Here is a 22,376-nt window from a genome sequence, read left to right as displayed (position 1 = left end):
ACAATGAGAAACTTCAACGCAATTTCAAAATGCTGGAGGACAAAGTGACTCAGCAACAGTTCAGTCACACTAAAGGTAGCCATCGAATCACCTCCACCTTAGCATCTACAGTCAACCTTTCAACAAATGCTTCCTCCAACCCCTAAGAGCCTGCCTTAATAAACTGTAACTAGAAACAACTGAATTTCACCAAGACAAACACGACTGTTCTGCACAAGCTAGGCTGAAAGAAGAGGCAATGGAGAAGGAAGTTAGACACCCAAGAACAAAAGCAGCACCTCTACTTTACCACAGATAAGGTGCCAGGTTCTAAACTCTGATTATCTTCTCCCCCTCTCATGTAGAATAGGGTTTTCAAATGCCATACTCACAATGCACAAGGACCAATTAAAAGCTGAGCAGAAACATTAAACTCATTAACAATCCTGGTACTGCATAACCAGTGGCCCTTTTTCTTATCAGTGTCTTTGCAAGTGCTGAGGGAGAAAGCTGCCATTAGAGACATCTGCCAGAACCAGCCACAATTATTCACAGGTGGGCACTCCTGCTTCTAGGAACTCTGCACAGAGCATCAGGCAAGCAGGAACTCCAGCACCAGTGCACATTTTACTTCTTGACTTGTCTTACATAATTTAGCGTAAGATTGACATGAAATTAAGTGTCAAACAGCTATCTTCTAAGATAACATAGGCATGAGAGACAGTATCTTGTTTTTAATGGACTGAAAATAAAAAAACTGCAATCTGAGTTGTTCGCTCATTGGCAGTAAGCCCCACAATGAACATGGCTGCCCTGAAGTCCTCTCAGTGTCCACTCACCTTCTCTAAATCAGACACTGTTACATGAAAGATACACAACTTCATGGAAGGTTATGTATTACTTTTTGCAAAATGAAGTGGAAGATGCTTGAAGCCATGTCACTTACAGTTTGTACATTACAGAATCTCTCCCCTATCCAAATATTAATGGCGTAAAGGATCAAGGAGGTAACAAAACAAGCACAGGTCTGAGTTCATACACCATCTCCTGGGGTGTTTTACTGATACGCAGTAGTTATGCTGTAGGTTTTAAGGGTGGTTAAATTTAGCTTGAGCAAGATTAGTTTTGTGATGCAAAAAAAAAAAAAAAAAAAAAAAAGCAGAAAAATGTTGATTAGCCAGCAAGAAGCTATGCTCTGGATACACCCACACAGCACAATAAGTCATAAGTACTTCCTGATCAAGGAAGAGCAAAGCAGTTCAAGGGAAACACACTGCAGATATCTATTGTGAAGTGTGCTCTTAGAGGGAGAGCCATGCAGATTGCTCACCCATAAGAGATGTATTCCAAATGCCACTCCTGTAAGTAAACCAATGACACCACCTCGGTTCACTCCAGAACCTGACCTTGAAGAGAGGCTGTTTTTTATTCATAAATTGAATGATTGCTACAACTCCTGGTCTGAAAAGGTATAAAATCCAGGCAGACATCTTTAGAAGGAGGTGATCAAGCGTTCCTTTTATATGATTCCTTCTTGACATCACTTGGGAAGTATGAGTTTGCAGGTCTTGCCTAGGTACTACAGAGAATGTACTGTGCCAGAACAACCTGTGAATGTCTACTCATAGAACAAGTATTAACCAAGGATGGCCAAAAGTTCCATCCAACTATTACAGCTGGAGATTTTTTCCCCTCTCTATTTTACCAGTCTCTTTCCAGGCTTCTCAAATTTCCTCCATACCAGTTCAGATGATGAGATTCAGCAGCTTGACAGAACACGGCTCCCCACATTGTTACTCCAACATTTGGGCTGCATGGCTGGACCTGACCCTTCCTAGCCCCACACCGCCTCTTCTGTCTACCTCACTCAACTCCAGCAGGTTGAAACTTCTCTCAGGATTGAAGTTCTGAGCAAGTACATGGCTTCTTCTGGGAAAAGTGTGAATCAGGTAGGCAGAGACAATGAGACAATCACTAACCCCCTCATCTTAGACGGCATCAAGTAAAACTGATGTTCTAGTTCTATACATTCTAGTTACGCTCAAGCTCATGACAAGAAATGACACTTCAACACCACAATGGGTAGTTCCCAAGAGTAGTTTTCATGACTACCTTTGCTTATCCCGTAGAAGAAAATGGGAAAAGTTGCTTAAACATGCATTTCACTACTTCCTACCTCCAAATCCTAAAAAAGTTAGGAACCACTGAATCATGTAGGCTAGAAAAGACCTTCAGGGTCATCATGACCAACCATCAACATTACCTCCAAGTCCCTCTGGCTATAAATTGTCCACATCACATCGCAAGTTACGGATTTCTTTTTGCAGCAAAGTGCAATAAACATGGACCAAGGACAACTATTTCGTTAAAATATTTGAGGTATTGTCTCTGGCTCAGATACTTACTATCCCTCCCCCTGCTCCCACCAGTGCCTTTCATGCCAAGAGTTTTTCACTACACCTCTGCATCCTAATCCTCCTGAGATCACCCAGTATTATATAACAGAAAAACAGAGAGCAGGATAGCACTGATATACATACATGCTGTGAAGAGTTTGGCCACATACTGTTAAATTATAAGCGTTATGCCTCTTCCACAGCATCACCAGTTTGTAACTGGAAGCAGAATATGCCAGCAGTGTTACTGTAAATGGCTATAGACAGCTTTTTTCTTTAATTATTGTTTTCTACACAGAAGTCTCTCTATTGCATGAAAGCATAAAAGAGCAGCTAGCTGTTTGCCTCCCCTGTTTAAGTTACCACTTAACTTTACAATACCAAAATGAGCTCCACTTGTTGAATTAGAAGTCAGGGAGCACTACAACGCAGGAAATGAAGCAGAAGTTGCCTGTGGAAGAACTGGGATATTTAAGTTTGATATAACACAAAACAAACCAGACTTACACTGAGTTGTCACATGAACAGGTTTAGCCTGATCACTACAGCCACCTTCAGTCCTCCAACCCAACTGACCACACCACTTACTCTTAGTGCACTGAAGCGAGCTCTAAACACAAAGATGGATATTGTCCATATACCCTGGTCCACAGGACACTACAGCCCACCTCTGAAAGAGCCTGAAGCTAGCCAGAGCTCAAACATTTTCCCCAAAGTACGCCCCAAGCCTCATTTGCCATCTGAACCAGTATTAACATTCCCAGGAAAAAACGCCAAAGGACACTAAAACCGATACACAAGTAACAGCTCCGAACAGCTTCCAGTTGGCACAAACAGGGTCAGTGTTGGCCAGTACCTTTTCCACTTCTTACCCAGAAAGCAGCACCAACACACTCCTAACCCTTGGCCCCAAACCACCCACAGGGATTTCCAGAAAAAACAAAAGGTTTCTGCCAGCTATTGCTCTCAAGAGCAGTTCATGCGGAGGTGCATCACATTTTAGCTTTAACAGGGCTCTGAAGACTAATTCTAAATACGGAGCCTGTTTGCCTCTAAGCTGATCCCCACCATGAAAACAAGTTCAGACAGATCACAGTATTTACTTTTTGATTAGGTCAAGGAAGAGAACTAAATTCTCCTCTCAAACCAACTACACCATCCAGTCCCTCAGAAAATATTTGACTCTATTACTATTTGTGGAAAAAGCTTGCAGTAAAGCTCAACAATATAGGTCAAGTGTAAAGTGGATTCAGAAAGACTGCTGCCCACACAGTACACAACAATACTTGCTAATTGGTATCCTCAATACCTGTAGCCTGAAGGAGAGAACACAGGGAACCTGTTAAAGTAGTAATACTACTGTTAAACAGCATCAGGGACTGAATTTCACTTTGAAAGGCACTTCATATAAGAACAGACAATAGGCTCGCATTGTGCTGGCATCTTTGGTTTTTAAAATATTTTAGCTTGGCGTTGTCAGATCCTCTACACTAAGCTTATGTCAACTGAGACCAAAAGCTACAGAACGTCTTCCAAAACAGTGATATCTTAAAGAGCACAGATGACAAAGCAGAATCTGACTGTGGTACCTACCTACCACAGCCTCTCTTCTAGTTTTTGTTTTTTTTTTTTTTTTTTTAATCAGATACAGCAAATCATTAACTTACCCCAAAGATCTTTCAACTGTGCTAAGAAAGCATGTGGTGGTTTTTTTTTTGTTGTTTTGTTTTGAAACAGAATTGCTTTATTGGAAGTAAACCAAAGGACTCTGCCATACCTTAGTTCATACCTCTAGTAAACACATTTAACAGGCACAGGCAGATAGATCAGTCTTTCAGATTAGCAGAATTTTCAGGTTTTACATGGTTTAAGTCTCAATTCTCACAGATCCCTTCTGGCTCAGGATATCCTAATTTCTGTGATTACAGAGACTCTCCATGGAGGTAGATGACACTGTCTCTGTCAGATAAAGCCCTACCATCCTTGCAGGGTAAAAGCTTTCCCTTCTCTCCAGTCTCTCTGGCCTTGCTCATTTGCTGCGCAAGGCCATTGCTCCAGAGCTGTCCCCAGCCCCAGCAGCACTGCACTGGGGCTCTGCTTGCCCTGGGCAGGGGTACACTTTGAACCTGCCTAAATTGCACAGGGTCTTCCTTAGTCCCTTCCTCTCACCAGTCCCAGGTTCTCTGGACTTTAGCCATGCCCCCTGAGAGTATCAACCACATCCCTCAGTTGGTGTTGTCTGCAAACCTGTTAAGGGCAAGTTTTCTCCCCTCCTCTAGGTCAATGACGAGAACACTAAATACAATAGATGCCACCGACTCCACAGGACTTGTAACAAACCTCTAGAAAAATCATTAAGTATCATGAAGTATTAACCACTAACTTTCAAGCTCTGAAGTCCCACCAATTTTCCTATCTACCTGGCCCTCCCTCTAGAGCTCCACATCCTGAAGCTATCATAAAAATCCTGCAGGAGACCGCAGTCGTGTTAGACTTAAGGTAGATAACACCTCTCTTCATCCACAAACTTTCTTTCCAAGAAGCATTCCACTACAACTTACCCTTGGTAAATCAATCTTGGCTACTTCAATCACCTTCTCCTTAATTCGCACAGAAATTACTTCAACAACTTACAGGATGATTTACTCAGGGACTAGAGTGAGACTCCCCAGGTCATCCTTACTGCAGTCTTTTAAGAAAAGCAAGACTTGCTTTGCTTCAGTCACAAGGAGCCCTCCCTGATCTGTCAAATATTATACAGCAGCCTCTCCTCTCTGACCTGCAAAATGAAGTTGCAATTAATACGCAGCTGAGTGCACCACCCTAACCCCCACAACAATCTCTCACACCTTTCACATGCTCGAAAGAAGGGACAAAGACCTACCAGAGAGAGACCATTTAAAGGTCTGTCACTTTCGGGGACGGATGACTGCAGATCTTTAATCGTGGTAGTGAACACAAGCCACAGTAATTGTCTGTGGTCTAGGCAACTTGTTAACAGAACCAACTTTGACAGCTGATTTCTTTGTTTAACAAATAAAAGAATGTAGCCAGTCATATGCCTTGGAACTATTCCCTTCCAAAACGTAGAAAGTCTCCAACCTCTTACTCCCTCTTGAGAAGGACAGGATCTGTGGCTGTCAGGAATCTGTTCTACTGACATTTACAAGCTTCAGGTGCCAGTATGAATGAAGACAAATTTGTTATCAGGTCAGGTACTCACACAGCATCAAGCAGATATCCTGCCCAGGGACCTACAATACTTACACAGCAAATATCCCTTCCTGCAAGCATAAGCTAAAGTACAGTAAATCCCTAGTAAATCACTAGATGCACATCCATGGGTCACTTTAAAGCCTGGTTATTCCTTGTTAACTAGGAGACAGTTTGGAGAAGCCACACCTCACAGGCAAACAGAACTGAATATGGAAGCTAAGTTCCTTGAATTGAGGAACATTCATCTACTGCCAATTAAAATAGATTTAGTAAAAAATGTCCTTGTTTCCACTAGGATGGAGTTAGTTTTCCTCCTAGTAGCTAGTATGCTGCTGCGTTTGGGATTTAGGATGAATAATGGTGGTAACACACTGGTGTTTTAAATTGTTGCAGAGCAGTACTTACACCAAGCCAAGGGCTTTTCAGCTTCTCACACTGTCCTGCTAGCATGCAAGCTGCAGGTGCAGCAGGAATTGGGAGGGGACAGAAACAGGACAGCTGACCCAAACTGGCCAAAGGGGTATTTCATACCATCTGACATCACACTGAGCAATTAATACGGGGGAGCTGGCTAGTGTAGGGTGTACTGGCTGTCTGGGGATAAGTTGGGCATCAGTCAGCAGGTGGTGAGCAACTGCATTGTACATCACTTGTTTGTACACAGTAGTAATACTATTATCATTATTTTCCTTTCTTTTCTGTCCTAATAAACTGTCTTTATCTCAACCCACAGGTTTTCATTTCTTTCTAATCCTCATCCCTCATCCCAGAGAGGGAGGAAGGAATATGAGCAAGCGGCTGTGTGGTACTTATCTGCCGGTTAAGCTAAACCACCACCACAACAACAAAAATAAAAAACAAAACAGTATCTCCCTCTCACCCTACCCACATCTTCCAGGTTCAACTTCACTCTGTTCCTAATTTCCCCCACCATGGGACAAGTAGGATGGTAATTACAGTCGCTTCTCCATTACACGTTTCTTGTGCTCCAGCATAAGCTCTCCATGTTCTGCAACTCTTTCAGGAAACATCCACCAGCTCAAGCATGAGGTCCTCCACAGGCTATAGCACGTCCATCTGTTCCAGCATGGTCCTCCATCAGATACCGCATGGATATCTGCTCCACCACAGTCTTCTTCATGGACCTCAAGGAAATGCCTGCTTCACTGTGGTTTCCCCAGAAAACGTCTGCTCCAGGCCCTGAGCAGCTCCTCCTACTCCAACCTCTGTACTCAGAGCTATTTCTCTCACTTTTCTCCTCATTCCTCTCCACCAGCACATCATTTTGCCTCTCAAATGTTTTCAGAAGCACCACAACCAGCCTGATGGGCCCAGCTGTGTCCTGTGTTGAGGCCACTATGGATCTGGCTGGAAGCAGCTGTGTCCACCACAGGGCAACCCCAACCTCCTCCCCCACTGTTCAGCCTGTGGCCCAGTTGCACAAAGTCTGCCATCAGGAGCCAACGCTGTGTTGCCACAGTGAAGAAAGGCAGACAGCTCACGTCCAAAATCCAGACACAGATTAGCATTACCCAAACTATAAGCTCCTAGGTGGAAGAAAAGGAAGTAACCCTCCTCAAAGTCTTATTTCAAGTTTTCTTGTTCACCGCAATTCTTACAAAATCCAGGGAGTCCAGCAGGACTACAGCAACAGATAGAAGCGTCAGGCTTTAGACAAAGCTGCTCAACCGAAACAGAGCTACAAAAGCAGTTCCCTGGGGTGATGCACCCCACCTAATGCCTACCACCACAATAAGCCCTCCACTGACACACAGCTTTAGTCTGCACAAAGCTCTTTCTCAGGCTACTTCGGTTCCTTCCCTGAAATCCGTAACACTGTGACCAAAACAGGCTGATTTGCTTTCATTCTCTCAGGGGAAATGAGATTCACAGCCCCCAGCATGGGGTTTTCCCCTCCCTGCCTCCTGAAGCCCCAGGGCATCAGGCAGGCTGCACAGACTGGCCTGACTGGAACCTCTACCAACAGCATCTACCATTGACCATGGCAGGTACATGGTCCTGAGCTCTTTGCAAGACAGCAGCTTCCCTCGTCTCCATGGGAGCTGACACCAGGTGATCAAAAGGGAAGCAGCACCCCACTTCACCTAAAGAAAATTCACCTGTCGTGCTTCAGCTGAAGCAGTATGGGGGCTTGTTTTGCTTCAGGAGGGAAGAAAAAACTTTTTTTTTTTTTTTAAAAAAAGAAATCCCTGTAGAAGATTAAGGAAGTAATCTGTCCCCTTCATACTCAAATTTATATAGCATGCTTAATACAGAGGTCCCTCTGCTTTCAGAATAGCATTCTCTATGTTTAGTTCTCTCCCATTGGTCCAGACATAAAGCATTCATTTTTGAGGTTACAGCTGGTAACAGCAAGAAAGGCTCAATACCACCAGCTAGGGTAGCTTGGCACAGAGAAGCCACCTATGGGAAATGGCTCCTCAAGGAACGTTTTTTTTTTTTTTTTTTAAACTCAATACACAGAGGCCTGGTACTTTTTTGGTTCATGGTGTAGAAAATAAGTTTGGCCAGGAAATTTAACTTAAGATCTATAAAAAACTACCATGAGGGTTTAAGAAAAAATCTTCAATGTTCGCCAATCCATCTTCAAGCCAAAGCAATGAAGAATCTCTGTATGAGTAGAACATCAAGTGCTACAGCCCTCAAAGCAAATGTTTTAAAGGCTTAATTTGAGCATAACGATACTACCAAGGATGACATTTGTAGACTGTCACTGATTCCGACCAAAGTTTTAACTAGGTGAGTAATGTGATCTTCCTGAAGTCAGGAAAGAAAAAGCAGAAGGAAGGGCACACCATGAAGCCAAGGACTCACTGTCTCTGTAGTTTTCAACAGTATTGCAAAGTAGACGGAATCAGACATGCCTTAACAGGTATCTCAAGATCAGCTTTACAGGACTTTAAAAACCTCAGTTACAGACATAGCTCAAGCTACTCATCTTGCATTTCAAAATGAAAGGCCTCTTTACCTCTTTCCTGTATTTATAATACTTCAAACACTTATTTTTTTCAATGATTTCAAGCTCCTATTCCCATTTAATCCTGTTAAACAACGTGTTTTTCCATTTAGGATGAAGAAACCCTTTCATCCATGCACATGTTACAAGCATGTACACCTACATTTTAAGTGTTCAAAGCTTTCCCTGTAGTGTTAGATATCTACATCATGCAGTTTATGTGCATTTAGGTAGCTCAAAGACAAGACCTGCATACCTATACTGCAGTTTGATGGAAATTTACTCGCTTATCTTAATTTGGACTAAAAATGTGATTGAAATTACATGACTACAGCTCTTCCTAACAGTCTAACAGCCAGATTTTTCAGATGTACACAAATGAAAGCAACCCAGCCTTTTCTGGTAACAAAGATATGAAGAGGTATTGTGGAGTCACAGTATGGTTAAATTGGAAGACACTTCTGTAGATCACCTGGTCCAAACCCCAGAAAGGGCACAAGCAGCTCTCAGCCTTTCCTCACAGCAAAGGTACTCCAGTTACTGAAGGCAAGGAAGACAAGGAAGGCAATATCCATTGCTCTTTCCTCATCCACCACGCTGGTCATTTCATTGTAAAAGCAAGATGGCCAAATTTGACTTCCCCTTGGTGAATCCACACTGGCTACTGTTGATGATCTTCTTGCCCTTCACCTGCTTAGAAAATGTTTTCTAGGATTAGCTGTCCCATGACATTCCCAGGGACTGAGATGAGGCTGACCAGCCTGTTGTTCCCTAGGTTCTGCTCCTTGCCCATCTTTAAGAAAGAGATATTTACATTTCTCCAGTCTTCAAGCACTTCTTCTAGCTGCCATGACCAAAGAAAGATTACTGCAAGTGCCCTTAAAATGATGACTATCAGCTCCCTCAGCATTCAAAAGGGCACCTTATCAGAGCCTATGGACTTATTTATGCTCAGTTTGCTTAGTATTCCCTGACTTTATGCTCTCACCATGGCTGCATTTTCCTTGCTCCAATCTTCCCCTGGTTTCTGAGACCTGCAGTTCCATAGGGCTGTTCTTGCTTGTAACGCTGAGGCAAAGAAGGGATTCAGTACTTCTGCCTTTTCACTATCCTGTGTAACCAAGTCCTCTGTTTCATTCTGTAATGAGCTCACATTTTCCCTAGTCTTCCTCTGTCATTGATGAGTACATCAAAGACTTTGCGACTATGTTGTTGTCTTTGACATCCCCGGGCAGATTCAATTCCATTTCCAATTTAGCTTTCCTAATGTCATCCCTGGATGCTCTGCCATTGTGTCTGTATTCCTCCCAGGTTACCTGCCTTTGCTTCCACCCACTTTGGGTTTCCTTTTATGTTTGAGTTTGGCCAGGAACTTTTTGTATATCCATGCAGGCCTTCTGGAGTTTTTGGTGGACTTCCTCTTTGCTGGGATGCTCTGCTCCTGAGGTTGGAGTAGGTAATCCTTGAATACTGAAGAATGTTAGCTTCTCTTCCCTCCAGGACCTTATCCTACAGCATGCTACTAAGCAGATACCAAAAAGGCCAAAGCCTACCTCCCTGAAGCCCAGGGCCATGAGCTTGTTTATCACCATCTCTGCTTCCCTAAGGATCTTGAACTCATCCATTTCATGGTCACTACAGCCAAGACTGCCTTTGACCTTCACATTCCCAATCAAACCCTTCCTTGTTGGTAAGACTGAGGTCCAGTAGAGTGAGTCTCTGCACTGGCTTCTCTATTGCTTGGAGAAGGATGTTATCATCAACACATTCCAGGAACTGCTTATGCCCTGCTGTGTTGTCCTAACAGATATCCAGGTAGCTGAAATCCCCCATAAGGCTGCAAACATGAGGCTCCTCCCATCCATCTGTGGAGGACCTCTTCTACTCTCTTCTACTCCCCTAGTCAGAAGACCTGTAGCAGCCCCCCCACTATAATGTCATCTAACCCTGTTCCCTCTTTAAGCCTAACCTATAAGCTGTCAGCTCCTCATCCGTCCCCTGTTAGGGCCATATGCGCTCCAGCTGGTCATTGACAAAGCTGGTAACAACACCTCCCTGCCTCCCCCCCAGCCTGCCCTTTCTAAAGAATCTATACAACATTTGAGCAGCCACTAGAAATAGCCAATTAAATTAAGTCCCTAATTTTGGGCCCTCTGGCAGAATATATCATGGTTATGCAAGACTGATATGTAGAAATGCAAGTTAAATCAACTGTGAAGTTTCAGATTCGAGTCAAGAAAAAGGAAAAGGTTCCTATGTAACTCATCTCACTTCATTCTCATATGTTACTTTCAACAGGAAGTTTGGTGCATTTGCTCATTCCGTGCAATACACACCAAAGACTGGCGATGCAACTTAGCATTTCTTCAGGAACATTGACATCCCTTGTTTCCCTACACACAAACATGGTTCAATACACGTAACCCTTACTGCACCTGGTTACATGTGCTATTTGTAAAGGCAAAAAAAATATCATTTACAGAAGAGGAAAAACAATTTGTACTTTTGCTACAGAAACTTTGCCTGCACTATCTACTCTTTAACATTTAGTTCTAAAGTTATCAAGCCCAACAATTAGTAACAGAATCTACATTTCTCCTGTTACTCATCTTAAACAAAAAAAATAAACCTTCAGAGAGACTTTGTATGCATAGTCTGTGTTATACCTCTTAACATGGAAGCAGTCAACTGTTTCATACACATTTAACTGTGCAAGAAACCTTCCATGTGGAAAAAAAAAGGCAACCCTAAACTCAGTTATAAATCAGCATAGAAGATAACCTTGGCCATCACAGCTGCATCCAAAAAAGCCTCGTCTCTACCAGGATGACTAGTTTTATATCATTAAATTGCACTGGTTCAGAGGAATTTTCACTAAAAGAAGCACTTTCCTGTCAAAAATAGCCTTTATCAAAAGACAAGCATGACTCCATTTAATTTTCTTTCAGTTTGCTCAACTGTTACAGAAAAAAATCAGCTACTGAGTTGGTTAATGAGGCTGCAATTCTCATCTTGCCTACCAACTTCTCAACCATGGACGCAGTCCAAGGCAAGTGCTATTGCTATGCCAAGTTTCACAGTTTAACTATCTGAATGCAAAAGCAGCTTCTAAAGTCTTCCTCACTTCATGCAGTTCACTTTGTCAGCAATTTTCCAGTCCCTTTTGGAATGGGTGCTCTGGCCAGATTAGGAATAGTAGTTTTGTCAGGAACTCAATTTTGGAATATAACTAAACCCAAAACACATCAAAACAGAAGTTGAATTTATTAATAAACTCACTTCTTTACTACTGAGTGCTTGCAGTATATGCATAGTTTGTTATGAAAAGCATATGGTGTTTTAGAGTTATGACTTTAGTTGTCCCTCTTTTGAAAACAGACAGAAAACAGCTTCTAATGCATATTGGGTAGATAGAATCACAGTAGGAAGTCTGACAAGATTTCTGAGCATGCTACTAGAAATAAAAATAATATCCTTAATTATAATTACAGCAGGTATTTGGATGTTAATATGGAAAATATTTAAACACCTTTCCTAAATCAACTGTGATGTGCAAGGAATAGCATTTACTTCTTACCTTTACCTTGTAAAGGTTTGCTGGTTGGAGATGAGTAGTAGACAGAAGGAGAAAGCAAACCCCAAAATCTTGCTCTGCGTTGAAATCTGATAGGTACGTATGAAATTTAATGCTAATGGATGAATAAAAAAAAAAAGAGGTCCCAGCATTAGTTTTTTGCCATTTGAAGAGGACAAACAAAATGGACGGCACAGAAACGAGGACTCCATTACAAAAACAGAAGAATATCGTGAAGGTGTACTTGCCACTAGCAGTGCATTACCCATTTATTCCCTATTTAAGTGCAATTGCTATGCACATATATGCAAAAAGCAGTCATTCAGAAGCACAAATACCTGTTAATAGTTTTTTCTTCTGCCGCGACAGCCACAATACCTACTCCCCCTCACAGACACAGGTTCCCCACCAGAGAACCCCCCCTTCTAGACCAGATTTCCAGGGGACCTTCTCGTCCTTCCCCCCCTTACATGCACCTCTGAGTCACCTGGAGCAGTGCTGCAGGAAACACTTCTTGTAGCTGAACGAGTGCCTCTGTTCCTGCCCCACTGTTTTCATGAGCAGTTAAAAGCTGTTTAGACATCCAGCCTTCTGCACTGCTTTAGACCAGGCGTAGATGTTTCTGCAGCACATACGGGAGAAGACTAAGCGCAAGAAACCATTCTCAGATACCCTCAAAATATCGAGGTTAAGCACAGATAAGTGAAGGAGTGAGTGTTCTGCGTCAGTACTGAAAGTGGAGAGGCACGACACAAGCACAGAACAAAAGATGCCAAATTCACGAGGCCCAGTTTAAACACGGACAAATCCTTGTCCTTTTTCTGGCTGCCTGTATTTCATTTCTCACTTTACATTTTTGCTTGAGCAAGCCTAAAACAGAATTATTTCATGAAGGCACTTCATAGCTCCAATATTAACAAAAAGCAATGTCAGACATCACCATGAAATCCACAACTGATTTTTATCTACATTAAGGCACTACTGAGCTTCTCATGTTGTTACATAGGAACAAAACCCCACAGCCCTCTGTAACTTGTGTGCATTTTGTGTTGACTGACTAAATCTCAAAATGACAGCTTTTGCTTCAAGACTCACAAAACCACTTTTTTCTTCCTAGCAAACTTAATTTAGATCCCACAAATATTAATGTTAGACTATATCCACTGCTCTCCTTGAAGATAAGGACAAGGCAGGAGGCCTCTTTCACACTTTAAAGCACAGTAGCATGCAGGTACAGCTTGAATATCTGCAAAACTCACTGGTACCACTATCTCATCCTGGCAATTCAGCCCACTGGAAATCACAGAGAGGTTACAGCTTACCTCTGTCCTGCCTCCTCCTCATATAGCAAAAATCTTCAGTGAATCGACATAACTCAACACAAGAAACTGAAGAGAACACACAGGAAAGTAGACTCCAAGTGTTCCACCTGACCACAATTCTACTTTTGAAAAAAAATATGCAATACTACTACTGAAAATATTATGAGAGACGTGAAAAACTGCTACCAGCAGAAAAGTCATATCTGCATTACTTTTCCCTTTCCATAGCTGGATCTCCTCCTCTCACCCCTTGTAAGTTAGAATGAGGCATTTACCTACAAATTTCCATGAAATTCAAGTAAATGTTAACTTTGTTCATCCATACTGTAAAATAAATCCTGCTAATTTAATTGCTGTCATTAAGATTAAAACTACGGAAGAGCACAAGTAGCCTGATCACAAAAAGGCAGCTCCATTCCATACCTATACATAAATCTTCTTTAGATCAATCTGTAGTAGTATTTGGTTAAACAAACTCATCCTGAGTAGTCTGAAAGCAAATGTACCTAGCATGGACCTACAGAAAGGCTGCTCGGTAAATGCATCAATGAATACATTGAACAGCCTTTCCTACCTTTATTTCGAGTGCTTTGTAAAGCATTCAAACATTTAAGTTGCCCTATTTCACCAGTACTCAGGTATTAAGTAGTTAAGAAATTGCACTGATGTATTTTATGTTCCAGCAATTGAGTAACTGTCCAGTGCATAAACTCATCTAGATCTACTCCACGCTCAGATGAAGATCAGAGAAAGCTCCTAGAGCCCTTTGAGAGCCCACTGTATTATTTTCTAGCTCGAGTCATTTGGTCAACTACTGCAACTGTAGTATAGTACCTAGTTTTTTTTGTTTTTCCTCTAAAAACAGCAAACCAATATGCTCAGTCCTTATTGCAACATCTGAACAGTTCATCTGGTATACACATCTGTTTGTGCAGTTTCTGCTGACCAGCAGTATCAGGGCTGAACAAGGGAATGAAGAATTGGTGTCAGAAAACACTCCACAAAGCGAAGCCCAGAACGATCTAGAACGATTCTCACCGATCCCAGGCCGGTGCACTCACAACTGCAAAGCATTGCAGAGCCACTCAAACTCCTTGTACTCTTCCAGACTTCCTAATAGGAAGTTACAGCTTTTTCCAAACGCCCATATGTCCAGGCTTACTATGACTATCAGAGCAAGTGAAAACCCCTGTTGCTTAACTGCTGGAGTACCACAAAGCACAGTGGCTCAAACAGAACAGAAAACAGTGCAGCACATTGTAAACTCCATCTGGAGAGCTTACTCTCGTTCCCAATTGTGTTTTCAATTGTACTGAAGAAAGATGTTCCCATCACAATTCCTGCTTTTATATAGTTACAGCTGCTACAACTCCAGATGTTTTGCCAGCAAAATCAGATTTGGAATACAAGCTACTTGAAAACTTGATGCACTTTTAGAATTTCAAAGTAAGTTCAAAAAAACATGCATTTCTTAAGATTTCTTTAATTAGCATTTAGTAACTATTTCACAATTTCAGAACTGAAGAGCCACTCTCTACAGAACACAGGCTACTAAAGCCAAGTGTTTCACCGAGGTCACCTTTCCAACATACACTTTTTGCAAAGCTGTGTGTCAAGAAGTCTGGGCTGAACAGCAAGAACTCCCAAATGCAGAGAAAACCAGCAATTAGGTGTTTTCTAACTGAAGTCTCTGTCAAGTTTAGCACAATAGCTAGTTGCTCAGTGGCAAAATATTAGATGCCAGGTGTCCCTACAAATCAACAGCAATACATAACGGGCAAAAGCAGCTCGCTCCGCGTTGTTACTTTCTCGATCTTCAGCAGTAATCAGTAAAGAAGCCTGCCTCTCCACGTTATTTTGCCATCAGAAACTTAGGATGGCTTTTAAATTTCAACAAGGATTAGACAACAAAACATCTTGATCTGGCCCACAGGTTGTAGTAGCTAAAAGCTATGAATTCTAGCGCTGTTATAGCAGCTTCTCCAGACTAATCCTCCTGAGTAAGTGAAATTAGGTAGATTTACACAGACAAGAGATCAAAAAGCATGCAGTTGCTTCCTTCAGAATTGGAACTACAGACGTCAAAACCCAAAGCACCGTCAGCTAATCCTGCTGGATAGCATTGTGATTTTTTCAATTGATTTGGGGGCTGTCAGGACAAGAAAGCTCTGTGCACAAAGGCAATGTTCTCTCACTTTTAAACTCCTAGCAGTAGCTGGTAGCATTCACTGCCCTCTGTTGATACCAGCATCTATTAGAAAAGCATTAGAGCAAAAGCAAAGATGGCTTTAAAGCAGGATTGAAATGTATATTCATCACAAATTGAATTTATCCATTAGGTAGCATTCTGTTTTATTGCTATGAAGAACCTCAGTGGCAACAAATATAATCAGAAGTCATTACGCTGCAGGACTGCAAGGGTTTTACCTATCAAAGCAGCATTTCAACATTGCTGCTACTGGGAAGGAGCTTATGCTTGCATCCTTGTACTATTTTTACCTGCAAAGTCCACCTCTCCAATGGCATTGACTTATTTTAAGGAACACAAAAAGCTGAAGTATTCGTTGCGCTTTTTAAAAAAGACAATGCTAGATCATATGTCATCTATTTCCTACTTAGTCCCTAAATAAAGATAGCTTAGCTCTGTCCCTCCCAAAAATCTAGCTTAGCTTTACAAAGGGTTTAATTGGATTGAGTCTGGGGCTTTAGTGTAGTCAGTACGCAGCCACCCAGAAACCTGTGAAATAATGCAAAAGATTTTTGCCCTCTTTTTTAAGAGCATATACTCCAAATCAAGTTAACAGCTGCTCAGAACAATTTAAACTCACTACACCTGGATACCTCAGCTCAAGAGCAGCAGTGCAAGATTCATAAAGAGGCAAAAAATATATGAATAACAACAAAAAAAAAAAACACTAATGAAAGGACCAACACCTTTCACAGCAGAACAGCATTTAAAACAAGCCAGGGAAACGAATGACAATTTATGTTCACCTTACTATGGGAAAGTTAAAATAAATTTACACGCAGAAATCTCGTATTAGCATAACTAAGCCAATAAAAAAGAAGAGATTTATGCAAATATGACTGTATTGAAGAGGCTTCAGATGCTAAGACTAAAGCAATTAGTCTCCACTGCATACAGAAAGGATAAACCACTCCACCAGAATAAAAACACACAAAATTAATACCTCTATTTCTGAGAAAAAACATTAGTTCAGGTAGAGCCATACGGCATTTCGAAGTGGCACTAACGCTACGCTTTGCCAAATCTTAGGAAGTACAGTAAAATTCCTCAGCGGTTTCAAGGTCATTTGTGTGTGCCTACAGTTACAAATGCTCTCACTATTTCACTGTGAAGACTCCAAACATCTACATTTCCTATTACATCTCATCCCTTCTTTTCCAATTAAATCTCATCCCTTCTTAAAGCAGTACGCACAACTACCAATTCTGCATTTGCAAAGAAAATGACTTATGAGCACAATAAGGCAGATTCAAAGTCCATGCTTCAGCCATCACCCCCAGCACAGCTTTTCCAAAAGGTGAGGGAAGGAAGGCAGGACTAGAACCGAACAAATACCACTTCTAGATGCAGAATGCACAGCGTTGAAAGGAAGAACGCAGAACTGAAGCCCTAGGTAACAGCCCGCTGTCCGCTGCCCAGCGGAACACACTCCCATTTACTGGGGTATTTTATCAACTCTGCCAGCGTAATTTAACATTCACCATCCAGGCAGAGATAGACAAAGTCAAAGGGCATCAAACTGGCTGCTTTTCAGTATAAAAGCCTGGAACCCCTTACCTTTAAGAGAAGCACATACACGCTGCAAACCACTCAATTCATGTGGTACTGCTACTTCAGCAAATGTCACTTGTTAAGATAAGCAGACACTCAAGTCCTATACAGCTGCTAAATCGCTGCACCAAAGTTGTCTCCCAAAGCCCCACGAACATTTTAACACATTTTTTGCACTCTGGACTCAATCACACCCAGCTACGACCACCACTTTTCCCCCCACACCAAGAGAAATAAGATCAAATTTCCATCCCTCGCCCAAACGTGCTACACCCGCACCAAACCCGCCGTGCACCAACGCGGGTGGCACCCGTCGAGGGGCTCTTGGGGGCGACACGGGCATGCTGCAGCACCCAAGGAAGGGCAGGGCGACCCACAGAGCCCCCTCCCCAGCACCCAAGGGTGCTTCCCTGCCCGGCACGGGCTGCATGGGAGCGGCGCTCAGTGCCGAGGGTGGGAGAAAAGTCACCGGGAGACGCTGCGGGCGAGACAAAGGGGGTTGCTCCACAATGCCCTGCCAGGAGAGCAGGTGCCAAACCCGGCCAATTAGCACCACGTGGGAGGCGGGGGGAGGAGGGGGAGAGAAGAGAAGGCATTCAAAAAAAAAAAAAATAATAAAATAAAATAATGAAATAAAAAAAAAAAAAATCAGCATGGTCTCACAAAACCCGACGGAGCCCGTCTAGGAGGAGGCGGGGAGGGGTGGGGGGGTGAACGAGGGAGAGACGGACGGACAGACGGACACCGCCCGCAGCGGTCCGCCGCTGTCGACGCCACGCTGCAAAATACCTTGGAGTTTGCAAGTTGCCAAGTGCAGCGCTCCAACACTGCCGAAAAGCCACAGGTTACCTACGACGACAGGGCAGGATGAAAAGCCTCCGCACGCTCCTCGCTTTTACCCTCCCCTCCAACAACACCCGCTGCGACCACCCGCCCCCTCGAGCCCCCCCCCCCCCTTTCGGCCCCTCCTCCCTCCCCAAAACCGATATTCCCCCCCCCCCCCCCCCCCAATTCCCCGACGGCCTCCTCCCCATTCCTATCGCCTCCCCCCCACCCCACCCCCAATTCCCCGACGGCCGGTCCCGCAGGGCGCGGATGCTGCCGACGACGACCCCCCGAGGGGGCTTTTTTTTGGGGGGGGGAGGAGGGGGGGGGTGAGTGTCTGCGCGGCGCCCCCCTCACCCGCTGGCTTTGGAGGTGCCGGTGCCGGTGCCGCCGCCCCCACCCTCCCTCCCACCCTCCCGGCCAGAACCACCCCGCCGAAAGGAGAGCGAGCCGGGCGGTGCCGGGCTGATAAAGGCTCCCACCGCCCGCCCCCGCCTGAGTGACACCGCCGGCGGCCACTCAAGGAGCCCCGCGACCACGGGGCCGCGCCCCCGGCACCGGCCGGAGACCCCCGCCCAGCCCCGGGCACGTTCCCCCCTCGCTCCGGAGGGGGCGGACCCCGGGCACCTGCGGGCACAGCGAGGCTGCGGGGGGCACCGGGGGGCAGCGGCCGTGCCCGTTCGCAGCCGGGGTCCGACGGCAGGGCACGGTGCCCCCCCGGGGAAAGGTGCCCACCGAGCGCCGCCGGCCGCCCCCTCGGGGAAAGCCCCGGCCCCGGCTGCGTCCCCGTGTCCCCCTCCACTCCCTCCCCGGCTGCTTCGTCGTGGAAATCCCTTCCCCGAAATTAACAAGAATTTGTTAATTAGCCGCGGAGCCCGGTTCCGCCAACCGGTCCTCGGGAACGCCGGGCGAGCACGTCCCGCGATCCGCGTGCCCCGGCTGCGCAGCTCCCCTATTAATTCTTTTCATATGGGAAATAGGTGGGCACGGAGCGACGTGCCGGGCATAAATTAAGCAACAATGGCAGCGATCGGGTCTGGTCCCCACCGGGAGCGCACGGGAGCCGCGGGGACAGCGCCTGCCCGCCGCCGCCTCCCCCTGCCCGCACCGCGCCGTCGGGGGAGCGGAGGGCGAGAGGTGGTGGTGGGGGGGATCCCGAGGCCGGGACGCCCCGTCCGGGGGGCTCCGGCGGCTGCAAACTTCCCCGAGCTCAGCGGAGAGGGATCCCCGCCGCCCCGGGAGGGCGAAGGACGGGAGCGGGGGGGCTCCGCCGGCGCGCAAAGTGCGCGCACAGCCCCGCCTGCAGCCTGCGCGCAGCGCCGCCGAACAAAGGGGCGCGCCCCCCGCCCGCAGCGGGCTCACCACCGGCTGGGGGGGGCACCGTACCCCCCTCTCCCCCCGTCCATCCATCCCTCCCTCCCTCCCTCCCTCTGTCCCCCGACGGTCGGCGATATCTCCCCTCCGAGGGCTCGCCGCTTTCTCTGCGCACCCGCGGGCGCTGCGCGCTCCGGGTCCGCGGTTAATGCAATTAGGCGGAGGGTGTGTGTGTGATTATGTGTGAGTGTGTGTGTGTGTGTGTGTGGGGGGGGGGGGGGGGGGGTCTTATCCCGGCTAATCCCCAAAAGCAGGTTTATCTCCTCAAAGCGATCCGCCTCCCGGCGCCCGCGCCGCGTGGGTCCGTCCCTTCGGATGCTCCCGGCGCGGAGCCCGACAGGGGGTACGGGGAGGAGGAGGGAGGGGGGGGGGGGGGGTAAGTTTTGGAGCCGTCGGGGTGCGCGCACACCTCCCCGCGCGGCCCCGTCCCGCGTGTGCTCGGAATCGCGAGCGGGAGGCGTGCAAGGGTTGGGGGGGGGGGAGGGAGGAGAGGGGGGGTGCGCGCAGCGCACCTCGGGGGTGCCCGCGGCACGCACGGGGTGACGGAAAGAATGGAGCCACAACTTACCTTCCTGTTCTCTGCTTTAAAAAAAAAAAAAAAAAAGAATAGGGAAAAAAAAAAAAAAAGTAACGGTGCGGTTCTCCCGGTAAAGAGGCGGTTCTCTGGAGAACAACACGCAAGAGATAAATTGCGGGTAGTTCTGAAAGGATGCAGGAAAAAAAAAAAAAAAAGAATAAAAAAAAAAATCAAAACAATCCTCTCCCTCCCTCCCCCAACAGTCCGACACTGGGGAAAAAAAAAATGTAAAAATTAAAAATAAAAAAAAAAATAAAAAAAAAAAAAAAAGGAGAGGGGAGAGAGAACTGAAACGGAGCGCGAGTGACAGGACGATCCTCCTTCCGCGACCCGACGGAACAACACACACAAAAAAAAAAAAAAAAAAAAGAAAAAAAAAAAAAAAAAAAAGGAGAAGGGGGAGGGAATGGAGGGAGGGAGGGAGGGATGGAGGGATGGAGAGCTGCGGGAACAAAGAGCCGAGGGCGCTCGGCGGAGCCGGGCTCCTTCCTTCTTTTCCTTCCTTCCTTCCTTCCTTCCTTCCTTCCTTCCCCCCTCCCTGCCCGCCGCTCCCCTTCCTAGCGGCTGCCGGCCGGGCTCCGCTGCTGCATGGCGGGGCGGCGGGGGGCCGAGCCGAGCCGTGCCGTGCCGTGCCGAGCCGAGCCGTGCCCGCCCCGCGGCTTTATAGCAGCCCCGCCGCCCGGCTCCCTGCCCGCCGCCGACACGGGGCTGCGTGCGGTTCGCGTGCCCGCGCACGGCGGCGCGCACCGAGAGGTGGTGGTGGGGGGGGGGGGGCACCCGCGCGCGCGCGCGCGCGCGCTCCCGCTTCTTCTCCCACCGCCGCCGCCGCCCCCCCCGGTCCCACAAGCCGCGCGTGCCGGCGCACGGCGCGATGCCATTGGCCCCGCCGGCTGGGCCCGCCCCCCGGGGAAGGGGAGGAGCGCGATTGGCCGCGCGGCACGCCACTCCGCTGGGAGGAGGGAGTGTGGGGGGGGGCGTTGGGCTGCGTTAGGGAGGGGAGGGGAGGGGAGGGGGCGCGGTGGGGGGGGGGGAGATGTCCCTGTCCCTGTCCCTGTCCCTGTCCCTGTCCCTGTCCCTGTCCCTGTCCCTGTCCGTATCCATACAGCCATCCGTGTCCGTATCGCTACCCACAGCTCTGTCTGTATCCACATCTCTATCACTTTTCCTTTCCCGTTCCCTTTCCCTTTTCCCTTTTCTCTTTCCCCTTTTCCCTGTTCCCCTTTCCCCTTTCCCCTATCCCTGTTCCTATCCCCATCCCCATCCCCATCCCCATCCCTATCCCTATCCCTATCCCTATCCCTATCCCTATCCCTATCCCTATCCCTATCCCTATCCCTATCCCTATCCCTATCCCTATCCCAATCCATATCCCTATCCCTTTCCCCTTTCCCCTCCCCCTTTTCCCTTTCCCCTTTCCTCACCCTTTCCCCTTTGCTTATCCTTTTCTCTATCCCTTCCCTTATCCCAATCACTATCCCTATTCATTGTCCTTTCCTTTTCCCTTTTCCTTTTTCACCTTCCCCTACCCCTATCCCCGTCCCTATCCCTATCCCCGTCCCTATCCCTATCCCCGTCCCTATCCCTATCCCTATCCCTATCCCTATCCCTATCCCTATCCCTATCCCTATCCCTATCCCTATCCCTATCCCTACCCCTATCCCCGTCCCTATCCCTATCCCCGTCCCTATCCCTATCCCTATCCCTATCCCTATCCCTATCCCTATCCCTATCCCTATCCCTATCCCTATCCCTATCCCCGTCCCTATCCCCGTCCCTACCTCCATCCCTATCTCCATCCCCATCCCCACCCCTGCCCCTGCCCCTATATCCCTGCCCCTGTCCCTGCCCCTGTCCGTGTCCCCGTCCCGGCCCCCTTCCCCCGGTGCCGTCCCTCCTGCCCGCCCGCGAAGTTTCCGTCGCGGCCCCGGGGCTGCTGCTGAGATTTGCCCGCCCGGGGCTTGGCATGGAGGGCGATTTGTGGAAACAAACCTTTAGGGTGGAAAGGATGGAGGGAGGGATGGGGGCAGGGAAGGGAAAGAAGGGAAGGGAAGAACGAGAGGAAAAAGGAAAGAGGAAGGAAAGGAGACAGGAAGGAAGGAGAAAAAAAAAAAAAAAATCTGCCTTTTGCTCGTTACGTGCTTCCTACGGCTCCCGCACAGAAGTTGTGCTCGCAGAGAGATCCCTGCTGCACGGAAGGAAACAGCTCCGCGTGGCGCTCGGGCACCTGCCCTCCATCCCTCACACCCCGCGCCCTTCACTGCACTTGCTCGTCATTCCTCTCCAGGACCCGTAAGGTTTCCTGGACGTGGGTTGCTTTTTCCCGGGACAGAAAAGGCG

At 46.8% G+C, this 22,376-nt stretch overlaps 1 protein-coding gene across 16 annotated transcripts in view; it reads right to left on the bottom strand.

The window, feature by feature from the left end:
- ELAVL2 (ELAV like RNA binding protein 2) overlaps nt 1-20,042 on the bottom strand; it is a 92,126-nt gene extending 72,084 nt beyond the window's left edge. For 4 of the 16 annotated variants that reach the window (XM_032205342.1, XM_032205346.1, XM_032205344.1 and 1 more), the window contains exon 1: nt 12,146-12,205. Coding sequence is in view for 3 of the 16 variants with exons in the window: in XM_032205340.1 (XP_032061231.1) it covers nt 12,146-12,257; nt 12,630-12,700 (183 nt within the window). In the remaining 13 variants the exon portion in view is untranslated. Of the gene's footprint in view, nt 1-12,145; nt 12,258-12,629; nt 13,080-18,052; nt 18,113-18,445; nt 18,471-20,030 lie in introns of those variants that run through there. The other 12 variants (XM_032205350.1, XM_032205349.1, XM_032205357.1 and 9 more) reach the window with 12 other exon arrangements.
- Between the last annotated feature and the right edge of the window lie 2,334 nt (nt 20,043-22,376).

This window comes from Aythya fuligula, chromosome Z, assembly GCF_009819795.1.
Source record: "Aythya fuligula isolate bAytFul2 chromosome Z, bAytFul2.pri, whole genome shotgun sequence".
Classification (NCBI taxonomy): Eukaryota; Metazoa; Chordata; class Aves; order Anseriformes; family Anatidae; genus Aythya; species Aythya fuligula.
The sequence above is the reverse complement of the archived record's forward strand: the minus strand, read 5'-3'. Positions and strand labels throughout refer to the sequence as shown.